We start from the raw sequence: 13,238 nt of genomic DNA, 5'->3' as shown, positions 1-13,238 counted from the left end.
ACGGTGAGCCTGAACGGTTAATAAGAACATACAAAGACAAGAAAAAAAGCAGATTAGGACATAGGACAGTGACTGGGTACCCTCAGATTCATTTAATATTTAACAAATAGTGGTGTTCCATGCAAAAAGGCTGTAACCTAAAGTCAAATGTTTAGTTATAAAGGAGCCATAATTAAAAAGACTGAGTTTTTCTTTCTGGCCTGATATTATTTATTAATGTTTGTCAGGCAGCAAGGTTTACCAAATGCAGAAAACGGGCAGAAACTTGGCAGTAAACACAGCTGACAGTGTTTGTGGGCACTATATAATATGCACCAGTGAGAGTCTGGTTACATTTTGTAAATAACTCCACTGGGCCCAGCCTAGGCTGGTCCACTCCCTGTCCCATGAGTCTGATGTGGACGAGCAGAGAGGGACTCACCACAGGTTGAGCATTTTCACGCAGCTACAGAAGGAGAAGGAGAAGGAGGAGGAGCAGGAGGAGGAGAGAGGGAGGAGTGTAAAGAGAAAAGAAAGATAGATTAATACAGCGAGACCGAGATGATGGGGCTGGGAACATGCCACACAAACATGCACACCCACGCACCAACAGGACACAGGTGGACACAGAGACAGAAAGTTAAGAGAGGTTAAAAGAGAGAAGGTCACAGAGAAGGTCACAGAACATCCCTGCAGCTTATTATGTCTCCTAGAATTCCCGGGAACGGGGGTGATACGGCATCACGTTTTGAGCATGTTTCTAAAATGTTAAATCCTTTAACAAAAGCTGCTTGGTGTGTAGATCATTGTGTCCTTATACTTACTGTATTTTGTTTTTCTCTGAATATTTCATTTTCTATGTTAAACACAATGAACCACAAGAGTTGACATTTACGTGCTCACTTAAAAAACTGGCCAAATGTGCACTGTGGGTGGCTAGACTTTTTAATGCTACAACAAGTACTAACATAATGTAGTGTAACTATTTTTGTTTAGTAAAACAATTAAGTAACTAGATTTGTTCTATCCCACAAATAGGTGAAAATATTAATGCAAAAAAACAAAACAAAAAAACCCCCGAACATGTGGGTATTCAGTCACATGACCACTAATCATGTGACTTTAACTTGTCTCCTATTTTGGACACAGGATGCTGTAGAGTCTAATGGACCAGTCTCTAGGCCCACAGGCCTAGTTCCACTACAGCTCACAATGTTTGCAGACAAGTTAGTTTCATGCAAACTACAAACGACTGTGTCAGTATCAATAGCGCCCAAACCGAGGTTTTCACTGCGACGCACTCTTTGTGACTACTTTCACATGGAAAAAGCCGACAACAGCCAACAACTACTTGCCAATAAAGTTGGGGAGAATAGACATTTTTCCCTAGCAACCTGTGTTTGCCAGATGATCACCAACCAGTCTCTAGGGCTGTGCAACTGAGGCTTAACATTTTAAACTGGTCCTATAAAGACAGCCTTTTGTCTTTTTTAGATTGAGTCCATGATTGTGAATAAAAATGTCGTATTATTTCAGCTTAACTACACCAAATATTTCCTATAAGGCCAATTTTAAATCAATTTGCCATCATTATGTCATTAAAAAAATAAAAATAAATTTCTTGTTTGATGGGGCATCAAAGAGGAGATGGGCACAAAACACACCAATCATAATATAACGCAATCGTGTTAAAGGAGACAACAGCAGCAAGGCCGGCCATCTGGGCAGAGACAGAAATGAATGCACATTAATAAAAGAACACGCAGCTCGGAGATTCAGGAGGCGACTTGCAACAAGGAAACACTTTATAAACACTGTTGTTAAAGCTGGTTCATGGTTAATCGCTTCAGCACTGAACTTTCCCAGACAGCTGAACTGAACTTATCTAAAACAAGTTCATAGGTAATTATATGTAAAGCCTATTAAAACGCAGTACGCAATGAGCGATTTTTTTTCTGGGGTGTTTAGGGGTTCAATAGTGCGCTCGCTCTCATTTTGATGTGTTACTAGAACACCAGTGTGTACATAAACTACATGAAGTAAGAGCATAAAATGGACCAGCAATTCAGCAAGGTGTTCTGTTAAACACTTACTATTTATTTATATATACACACTGTTACAGTTTGTCAGGGACGTGCTATGAAGTTCAGTCCTCATGACGTTTTAGCTGTCGAGCAGCTGCCCGAAGGCTGCGGCCAGAAATGTCTTAAAATCATCAAAACAATTTTGTTTTTGGGTTAACTACTTCATTTTTTTAAGGCTCAGTCGGGCTGTTGCTGATTCTAAGGTTACTTACTCAGTGGGGCGGTTATTAAAAATTTTAATTGAAGAAATTTGTGAATAATTGAAAGTAAAAAAGTAAAAAGTAAATATCCTCTGCTCAAATTTTCTCAAATTTTGTTTATTTGCATGTAAAATTAAAAGTTACGCACAATCTAATCTAATTTGTTTACTTATATTTCTTTTCTTTTTTTAAACTCCTCTATTTTTATTGGTCTTATCTGACTTTGTTTGATGTCTGGACTTTGTTATTTTAATGTAAAGCACTTGGAGCTGAAAGCGCTGTATGAATTGGGCCGAGCATCATAAATCTTTCCACTGCAGACTTGAATCTAGACCAGTCAAGTGGTCCAGTGCTGAAGTTAAATTGGAATGGCTGCCTCCCTCAATCAATATCATAAAGCATGGTGGATAAAGAAAATGTGTTTAAAGTTGATTCCCACATTTCTGTTATTACTTCCGTTTCAAACTATGCATCTCCTCATTATTATATACTGTTTTGTCTGAGAGCTGTGTGAATCCTAAGAGCTGCCCTCACTTCTTGTCAGTCAGACGAACCGTGTGATCTTCAGCTTGCACAGCAGTTTTTTCAGTGGTTGGCCAGCCATGCAGCGTGGCACCATTCCAGCTGCTGATGCTTAAGACTGGCACCATTTACTGGTTAGTTCCTGCTACCAGCTCAAACCAGTGCCAACACTAATTTCAATGATTTTTACACTACTTGTGTGCTGTAGAGATTGTAGTCTATGTTAATGGTTGATTGGCTGGGCACAGGCATGAGGGGGTGCATTAGTTAATCTACAGTACTGTGCAGAAGTCTTGAGGCAACCCTTCATTTCTTTATTTTTTCTACTGCCATGGAGCCAGGCTTTCCTGTAATTTTTTAAGAGCTCTTGAGCAATAGTTCTCCAGGCATTCTGTCGGCCAGTGGCTGCTTTTTTTCTTCAGTATGTTAAACCACTTAACACTGACCTATGAATCACTCAAGGATAAAATGGCACCTAACTCAAAGGATGAGCTAGTGTTGTGTCTACACATAAACAACTTTACAAAGAACTTTAGGCATATTGTTACTAGCAGCCCATCGTAAAAACAAAACTTGTTTCCATTTTAAGTTGAATCTAGGAAAAATCTTAAAGATAACATAGTTTGATAGATATAAAGTAATAGTTTTGTATTTTTTCCTCCACCAGGGTGATTTCCAAAGAGCTATTAAAGAAATGAGGGCTGGCTTTTACTTTTGCACAGTACTGTACAATGGCTTTTTTTCCCATTTTTACAGAAAAGGAAAATTCACTGAGGGATATAGAGACTGGTTGCAGATCGTAAACCCACACACCCAGACAGATAAGAGGGGCAGGTGGAAGATGACAGCTGGTGGCTGGAGCTGTCACAATTCCAGACGATAGCAAAAGGAGACAGAGGGAGGGAAAGAGGGAAAGAGAGGAAGCGACAGATGGACATGGAAGAGAGTCGTGGTGGCTATATGACACATACTTGGCCTCGTCGGGCGGATGCTCCTCTGGCGGAGCTGTAATTGGGGCGTTGGAATGAACAGCCAGCGGATCGTCTGCATTCAGCTCCCCGTTGGTTGAACTGACCACCTGTGACACAGACTGGTGTTAAGTTCAGTTAAACCACTTATGTGTGTCCACACAACAGATACGTATGGAAAAACCAGATACTGCTGTGACAGAAAGTTTACCTGGTTAACAAAGAACAAGTTAACACAAATACTCTAGTTCATTTAGTTTTGCTTGTATTGGGAGAAACTGGTTTCATGGCAGCAAAAACCCCCAAAAAAAACACCACAACATGAAGAAAAACCTGGCTTGCAGTCTGTGAATGGTTCTGCTATTTGTTTTTTTTACTATTTTGTAGCTTTAAGTCATACAAGCATATTCTTGTTTGTTATCAGTGTGTATCGATATTTGCCCCAAAACAGCAACGAGTCACCAAAGTTAGAATGTTGAAATGCTCCAGAGAGAAAAAATAAAAGACTTTCAAGAGTCAAAACTTAATCCCAAAAGACAGCACAGGTTGGGAGGGAGGCAAGCAAATTTCAGATTGCAGTAATTACAATATCACGTAAATACAGGGCTGTAGTCCAGTTTAGCTTTCCCTCAACAAACAAGCTGTGTCCCTACAGTATACAAGGGCTAGGTCTCACCAGTGACCACACCTGAAACTAAAGTAAAGACTTCACCAAACATGGGCAACTACAACTACATGTAGAAAACTCATTTTAATAGATTTGTATAGAACAGGGGAGGGCAACTGATTTTCCCCAAAGGGCCCATGAGAAACTGGGACTACTGAGAAGGGCTGCACTGGTAAGCTAACAAAGAAATAGTTAATATTGAGCAGAACTGAGTTCAGCTTATTGGTGCAGTCCTCAACAGTCTTGGTTTATCATGTGACCCCTTGGGAAAATCAATTGCCCACCCCTGGTATAAAGCGAAACTGCACCAACATCTTTCTGTTGCTTGTGGAATCCATTCAGCAAACCTATAGACTCATTACTTAAAAATAAAACTAAATGAGTAAAATGACTTCTTAAACATACATAAGAGGATTGGGGCCACTGAAGAAAAAAAACATTATTTTTATTATAAGTATTCATGGGTAGGGATGGGTACCGGTATCTGGTGCCATGATGGCACCAGTTCTGACATAAACGGTAGTAACCAGACCGAAAAGCAGCGCACATTTCGGTGCTTTATTTCGGTGCTTTTTTTTCCTGAGCTGTGATACACTTTAGATTCTAGCCAATCATTTTATGTTTCCGAGGATAGTAGGCGGGTCCAGGTACGTACTTTCTTTTAGAGCAGAGCTACAGATTAAAAATGATCAGAAGCTGTACTTCACAGCAAAATATGCAAACTCAGCAGCCTGCAACAAGTGCTTTAAGGTGATACTGTCAAAGGAAGTAACACCTCAAATCCAATGAAACACCTGGCGACGCATAGCGTTTTTTTAAAAGCCGAGAAATGCGCCGTATTTGATAGCTTGCTGCGAGACCTCACACCGAGCACATCTACTGCGGGTGTGGTGCCTGTTATCGGACCCGGAGTTAGCAACATCCCCCAAAAATCCGAAGAGTACAGTCCTGGCCCCTAGCCCTGCCAGTGTAGCAGAAATGATGAGGATTTACGATGTGTAATTTACGATGGCAGCAGCAGCCGTTCTTCTCTGCGTGAGTAGCTTAATGTTGTTCGTGTGTAATTTACGTTGAGTAGGCTAACCACGTTATTAAATTAATGCATGTAAGGTGAACTAGCAAACACTGTCGTAGTTACATGCGGCTGTCTTCTTGTTTGATGGCAGATACTCCCTTCACCCTGGCCAAAAAGGCTAAAATGACCAGAGAAAAAGTGGAAAACAGTTAAACATGAGAGGTTTTTGGACAAAGTTTGTGTTTTTTCCATTGTTTAAGCACTGCTTCCAGCAAAGAGTGATACCATATATGCCCTATAGCTGCAGAAAAGGCTAACATTGTTATCTTTTTACAAAAAAAAACAAAACAGCTGAACATGAGAGGTTTTTGGACCAATTTTGTGTTCTCCATTCTTTAAGCACCGGTTTGAGCACTGGTTTGAGCACCGGCACCGTTTCAAAAGTACCGGTTTGGCACCAGTATCGGATAAAACCTAAACGATACCCATCCCTATTCATGGGTGATGACTCTTCCACCCTTTTCGGAATTCTAAAAAGAATCAGAATTTTTACTTTTCAGCCTCAGAATTCTGGCGTTTTCTTTAGTTCTGTGAAGAACTAATCAGGATTCTGAGATGAAAGTCAAAATTCTTAGCTATTAAAAATAAAGCAGGAATTCTGGGGAGGAAAAAAACAAAAAAGTCACACCCCTTGTGACTGTAATCCTGCTTTGTAAAAAACATGTTTAGATGAAGGACAAATCATAAAATCAAGATGCCAGTAGCAGCCGTTTATTCTTGAACTTATGAGCCTGTAAAAAGAAGCAATGTTTTTATTTGTCACAAAAATGGGTTTGTGTGCATCCACATGCACTCATGAGTACATAAAGATCGTGAAAAGTGGAGTGAAGTGGATTTGTTGGCTTTTTGGACATATTTAGGAAAGCAAACATATCTTCTTTGATCTACCACAATGAAAATTCTCAATATTCCTGTCTAGAAGAAGTAAACACTTTGTTTCAAGCTAGTATTGCAATGTTAAGCATAAATAATAATTTCTTGTATGCAGTCTTGAATGCAACTGTCCAGACATATTTCATATATGAAATGTGACTATTGTAGCCAATCTCATAACCCTCCATGTGTTCTTGCTCGGCCTTGGTGGATTTGCTGTGTGCTTACAATCATTACACTGCTAAAGGGTGACCTCCAGGATTAATAGTTCAATCGATTAGCTTTCTAGTCCCTGGGGAAGAAACCCCAAACCATATCTACCGACATGCTTCACACTGTGTGTGTGGGTCTTCTCCTGAAAAGCTCTTTGGTCTGTGCCAAACACATCTACTCCTACTGTCTTTGATTGGCCCAGGGCCTAATAGGCACAAAAAGACGCCTCATTCAGGCATCCTTTTCCCCCCAATGTTTGAATTTATAAGAATCCTGACAGGAGAATATGCAAAGGATAGGACAGGACAGATAGGATAAGACAAACTAGCAGTGCAGATGGTGGGGTAGTAAAGTGTAGCCAGACTGTAAAAAAATTAAATGTGACTGTACGTCTACTCACACATTTAATTTCATTTCACATCACGCACTTGTTGTGGACCCACTTTATCATACGCAATCAGTCAGCAGCATTGCTCACACATGTGAGCCAAGGCACCATAGAGACGAGTAAAATCAAATCTCAACTTGAATTCCACTCAGTGTGTCTCTGTTTCCCAGAAAGGCACATCCCAGATGTCTGAACGAGTGTCTAATTACGAGCACACCTATTCAGTCTTTTTTTTTTTTTTTTACCTTCACTGAACTGAGAGAGAATTCCTGAGCTGTATAATGACTTTTAAGGAAACATTTTGTGCTAAAAAAGATATTATTAACTTGGTTTCCTTTTGTTTTTTCATGATACAGGAAGAAAAAAAAAGAAAAAACACACAACAGAAAGTCCCTGCCTGCCTCTTTAAAAGCCAAGCCTGTCTTGCTGATATGCTGACTTTTTTCCCCCAACACAAAAAAAGAAAAGACTCTGTGTTTATCTGTAAACTTCCAGGTTTACTTGCCCAAATATATGAAAAAAAGCCAACAACTTCCCCTTACACTTTCACCTGATTGAATATGTACGCATCTGTAGATCAGGATAATACACCTGATTGTGTACGAAATGTGGGAAAAAAGAACATTATAAAAAAAAAGAGAGCTTTCTGTAACAGTGTAGCAGTTATCCTAAAGGAAATAAGTTGCGTTTGCATTAAAGGACAAGAGAGATTTCGCTCTTTGATGATCTATACTTAAACGAGTTAAATAACTGATTCTGATGTGTAATATAATAAAGCCTGAAAAAGCCAAGTCTGATGACCACTGCGTTGGTCACAGCACCCTTTTCTCCACACTGTGTTCACAGAGTGCCATGGTAGAAGCATGGCACTCCAGGGAATGATCTAGTTTCACAATATATGTATAAAAATGTTTACATTTCCAAACTATTTTTAAGTGAATGCCATTTAGTAAAAGGAATCCCCAGAAGCAAAACAAACCCTGTTGAAGACAGAGACAATCTTTGGAATGGGCTAGGAGACAAAATTACACCAATATGTTCCTTTAAGCATAAAGGCCTATAATGGTTTAGAAGCATGCAATTAGCTAGCTATGCCAGGTCGTTCTGCCATGCAGAAGGCTTCTTGATCTTGCAAAGAATGTCCAAGCATCATGAAGAGTTGTAGGACCGGAGATCAAAATGCCCCAAGAAGGGCTGCTGTTTATAAAGCTAAATCACACTTTCACCATCTGGGGTGGGTAGCACCAGATGACATGCATATGGTGGAGCAGAAAATTAACATTTCCCAGCCAGGGGCAAAAGGGTTGGAGGGGAGGAGGTATATGGTTGTAGATCTGTCTCACACATGAAGCTAAAACACTTAACAAATGCAATTCATGTCTGGCATAAAGCATTAGTTACTATATCAGTGTTTTGTGAATAATTATGAGCTTTTAGATAATGAAGATGAATAAAAATGCCAGTTCAGTAGCAAAATTATTTGCAAAATAATATGAATTAAATGCTTGAGTACTTTGCTAAACACAAGTTTCCTAAGTATTCATAGTTGTTTAACTCGCAAATAAAATATTTGTCTCAAAATAAGACTAATCCCTTCAAAATATATCGTTTCCCCAAGCGGGGGGGAAAAAAATTGTGTCACACAAAAATGCCTTTGCGCCTTTCCCTTCCATTTACAAGCCATATTTATGAGTGTATTTATCTTTGTTTGGATTATTTGAGACAGATCTGACTCCATGGAGATTGGGTGAGGGCTGCCGGTTGATCAGGTGAGGGGTGTATACCTGCACTGAGCCCCCGTGCCTGTCCGCTGTCAGGTGGGAGGTCAGATAGGAGGAGTTTGCTTGGCGTGCGGGCTGCACCTCCCATGCTCCTCGTCGATCTGAGGCTGCTGTCTGCTTAGGAATCGGGGGTGGCGTCGGTGATGTGAAGGGAAGTGGGTTTGAAAGTGCAATGGGAAGGGGAGGGGGGTGAAGGAAAGATGGATATTTGGGTGTGCGAGGCAAGGTAACCATGCAAAGCAGCATGAGATATGGAGAAGAAAAAATAAATAAATGAACAAAATTGGGAAAAGAAAAAAAAAAAAAAAAAAAAAAAGTGAATCAAAATCATAGCAAGGCTTCAGCCATAAAACTGAATCAGAAACTAATGAGCCTGAAGCCTAATGGAGCCAAGCTCACAGGTCTCAAACTTTGGCCTCAAACTCATTACACCTGAATAACAAAAAAATAAGCATAAACCACTAACAAGTAACCTATTTAAATGCTCAGAGCTTTATAAAGCCAGCAATTTATTTTATAGCTCATCTTCATACCAGCAATGAATTAAATTGGATTCAAAGCAAATGTGTTTACACACGCAAAATTGTAGATCAAATTCAACCAGACTAACTAACAGCTATTCAAATCCTTCATTTGTAGCATAGACTGCGACAATTCAACCCTGGCTCTGAAATTTGCATTTAAAGCACCCAAACAGCATCGAAAAGCAGGTGCACTGACAACATGGGCACAAAACCCATATATACCCAAAAAAGTTCTCCCTAAGTGCATCTATTCTACACTGTAGAATATGTGAATGATTACAAAGCTTTATTTCAGTCAGCCTTCATCTTTGTGGGCTGCTTTTAATTACCAGAATTTAGTTTAATTTAATTTATGGTCTTAAACACTTGCCAAAAGTTTATCTACAATATCTAAAGTGCACAGTAAATCCAAAAACACGAAGGCAAAGATGACTGGGATAAATTTGCCCTGATGCCTTAAAACTAATTTTCCAGCATTTAAATATACAGAGATGTTCAAAAGAATATTTGCATAGCACATCCTATTGTCACTGCATGCACATAAGCTTTGCTTGGCAAAGAGATCATCATACAGAGAGTAAAGGGAGTTTCAGGCTGTAATGCACCATGGGTCCATCCACTGGACCACAGCATGGCAAGAAGCAGTCTGATCCCCATTGCTCAACCGGACGTACCTGGTTTCTGATTGGTGGGTGCTGTGAGGGTCGGTCTCTGTGAGGATGGCTCTCTCTCGTGACTGCAGATGCTCCAGAGTCTATATGGACAGACCCCACCGGTGTGGGCTGAGGGGAATAACAATGAATTCAGCTCTGCAGTCAAACAGGTGAAATTACTGACATGTAAAATGTGATCCGTTACTCACAATCTGCCTGCCAACCCAGTCGTAGGTGTAGTCAAAGGTGTATCCTTTTCTCTCAAACAGTTCCGTGAACAAAGTCCTCAAATATTCATAGTCTGGCTTTTCAAAGAAGTCCAACCGCCTCACATATCGCAAGTAGGTGGCCATCTCCTCTGTATTACACAGAACCAACAAGAATGTTCTCACCTTTCATGAGGATAAATCCGTACAAATTGTGTAATGGGACGACATTTAGATCATTTTATCTGAAAAATCAGGTTACATCACAGCCAGTATTCACACTATCAAGGCTCACAAGCTGATCCAAAAGTGAGATTACAGCCATCAATAGCATACCTGGAAAGTTCTCACAGAGGACCTCGATGGGAGTGTTTCGTTTTGTGTCTCCAATCTTCTGGTATCGTTCTTTCAGTGTGTCAGCCTGAAAAAGATTCAAAGCAAAGTGTTTTTTCTTGTTTAATGTGTCTGAAGTAAACGCTCTCTCTGAAAAATCAACTGAGCTTCCATGACTGGAGTATTATGTGTTTCACAAAGACACAGTTACAGCATGATACTACTGATCACTTTATTGCCATCAAGACCATTTAAGGCAGACCTTCCCAAAGTGTGGGGCCCGCCCCCTGAGGGGGGGCGCAGAGCCATTGCGGGGGGGGGGGGGGGGGACGACACTGCTAGCACGGGGCGCCCACACAAACGCAAAGCAGGAGATGAAGCATAGCTGAATATGTTTCCAAACCAACTTCATTCTGAGCCAAAGACTAGAAAATATGGTGAAGCATATCTTCCCTTTGGCTTCACCTGCACAAGTGCCGAGGTAGGTCCCCCTGCATAATTGCGCTGGGCTCTTCAAATCATGGACAAACAGTATCCCACATTCTTGATTTTTAGTTCACACACACACTTGTTGTAATGACTAACTACTCCTGCCATTTTGGAGATGTTTGCTCTTTATACAGTAAAGTTACAGCGGGATACAAATAACATCAGGCTGATCCTGCTACGATTTGTTCCCTCGGTTCAAATCACAGACTAACAGTATCCTACAGTTGTTTAGGTTTTTAAACCCATTTTGTACAGAGAGACATTTTTTGAAAAATGTATTGACAGCAATGTTGAATATTATTACACAGGAAAAAAAACAACTACACATAAAATAATCACACCGTTATGCCTTTGTAAATGGAGGGACAGTAACTGCGTGTGTATATGTAAGCGTGTAAAACCTGCAGATAGTCAGATTAACAGTATTTCGTCTCTATCTGCCATTCTGCAATTCATCTCATGTAAACAATAAAGTGGCGCACAGCGTGACGTGAAAAAAGGCACATACCTTTGACGTTGCGTGACCAACTCTGTATTCCTCGTCCACACGTAAACACAAAAAAGGAGTTTTAAAAATCTCAGTTTTCGGTGATTCGAAACGCCGTTTACGTGTGGACGAAACAGCTGCGTTTTCAAAAATACCCGAGTAGGTGCGGACGCAGCGTAAAAGAGTTAGTAGTTTATTTTATTACTACCTGTAATTCTTAATTGTTTACTTAATGTTTGAGGTGTGAAATAAACCGCAATGGAGCAAAATAAGGGTGTGTGTGGTTGGAGGATGTGTTTGTGTTTGTGCGTGTGCGTGCGCGTGCGCGCATTTTTCTTGTAAAACAAAGGGGGGCCTAGCAAAAAAAGTTTGGGAACCACTGATTTAAAGTTTCTTGTTGCATGTTCAATCAAAGTAAGGAAATCTCAGAAAGCTGATTCTGTTCATCTGGACGTAGCGTTTTCAGTGGGAGAAACATTTTGTCAAGTGATGAACAGAATCAACTTTCTGGGAGATTTTCAGGTGGTTAAGCAGAAAGGATTCAGAGTAGTAAGCAAAGAGGAATAGGAAGCTTACTGCTTCAATTAACAACCAACTGTACCACTCTGTACACATTAGCCTGAAAAAAAGCTTCTAAAGATTATGAATTTTGAACTGTGAGCACAAAATAACAGCTGGTTCATTTTCAACTGTAACCTTTGTTTAGTCTTATTTTTTTAATATTCATTAAGAAAGACTTAAATGTGCCAATGGAGAGATAAACACAATGAATGCTGAAGTCTTCAGATGTACATTTTCTCAGTCATTTTGAACAGACTTTCAGCACATGCCGCAGCTACTGATGGGTAAATAATATAAATTACACAGCAACTCAGAGTGTGTTAGAATTTAAGGTTATACAATGACTAGAGTCCTGATGAAAGAATCTCGGAAACTGTCAATATACTTTACATACCTTTAGCCCTTGCCAAGGTAGACTCCCACGAAGAAAATACATGAACATGTGGCCCAGAGCCTCCAGGTCATCTCGCCGACTTTGCTCTGTATCAATAGATATGATAACATCTCACTGACACAATTCAACAACTATGTCCCAAAGCATCTGTGTTACAAACAGACGTCCCAGAACAACAACAATAAAATCATTCTTACCTTTGCCTAAGTGTGTATTGATGGACATATATCGCGCAGTACCAGTCAAGCTCTTGTGCTCCCGGTAGGGAATGTGTTTTTTGGTCTCGGGGTCGATGTACTCTTTGGCCAGGCCAAAGTCAATGATGTGAATGATGTGTTCCTTTTTATTTCCTTGCCGTCCAATGAGAAAGTTTTCGGGCTTTACATCTCTATAGATGAGATTTTTAGAGTGCACATACTCCATTCGTGAAATCTGGTGATGAAGAACACATCAGTCATGGTAAATGAACAAAATTCCTTAAATTGGCCACTAAATCAGAGTCACAGTTATTGAAAATGGGCTTTTCTGCTGAACCAAGTTGACATTATTTTCTCAGTTATAATGAATTTCAGCATTATGGTTTATTTAAAAAAAAGCACGACAACTTTTTAACACTTAAGGTTAACTTGTTGCACTGACAGTGGAATCACGGTCTTTTTTTAGGAAAAAAATTAAAGGTGAGCAACATAATAAATTCATAATGTGAGGTGGCTGCGATGCAGTCTTTAGTAAACCTCTGTGCTGAGCTTCTATGCAGGTCTTTACATTTTTTTTCAGAGGATATCTATATTACAAGAGCACTGCAGTTTTTGTGCTGACAAAATGAAACGTCAGAAATTTT

General features: G+C 39.9%; 1 protein-coding gene across 9 annotated transcripts in view; it reads right to left on the bottom strand.

Moving 5' to 3' along the window:
• Window positions 1–13,238, bottom strand: part of csnk1g1 (casein kinase 1, gamma 1) — a 38,226-nt gene that overhangs the window by 4,544 nt on the left and 20,444 nt on the right. For 2 of the 9 annotated variants that reach the window (XM_084943579.1, XM_084943745.1), the window contains exons 6-13: window positions 12,595–12,829; window positions 12,398–12,483; window positions 10,470–10,554; window positions 10,137–10,285; window positions 9,949–10,056; window positions 8,754–8,867; window positions 3,757–3,863; window positions 422–445 (exon numbers count right to left, since the gene is read on the bottom strand). In XM_084943579.1, the coding sequence (XP_084799705.1) occupies window positions 422–445; window positions 3,757–3,863; window positions 8,754–8,867; window positions 9,949–10,056; window positions 10,137–10,285; window positions 10,470–10,554; window positions 12,398–12,483; window positions 12,595–12,829 (908 nt within the window). The remainder of the gene's footprint in view (window positions 1–421; window positions 446–3,756; window positions 3,864–8,753; window positions 8,868–9,948; window positions 10,057–10,136; window positions 10,286–10,469; window positions 10,555–12,397; window positions 12,484–12,594; window positions 12,830–13,238) is intronic. The other 7 variants (XM_084943665.1, XM_084943829.1, XM_084944168.1 and 4 more) reach the window with 5 other exon arrangements.

This window comes from Perissodus microlepis, chromosome 1 (genome assembly GCF_051167445.1).
Source record: "Perissodus microlepis isolate ML-2025 ecotype Zambia chromosome 1, ASM5116744v1, whole genome shotgun sequence".
In the NCBI taxonomy this organism is placed as follows: domain Eukaryota; kingdom Metazoa; phylum Chordata; class Actinopteri; order Cichliformes; family Cichlidae; genus Perissodus; species Perissodus microlepis.
The sequence above is the reverse complement of the archived record's forward strand: the minus strand, read 5'-3'. Positions and strand labels throughout refer to the sequence as shown.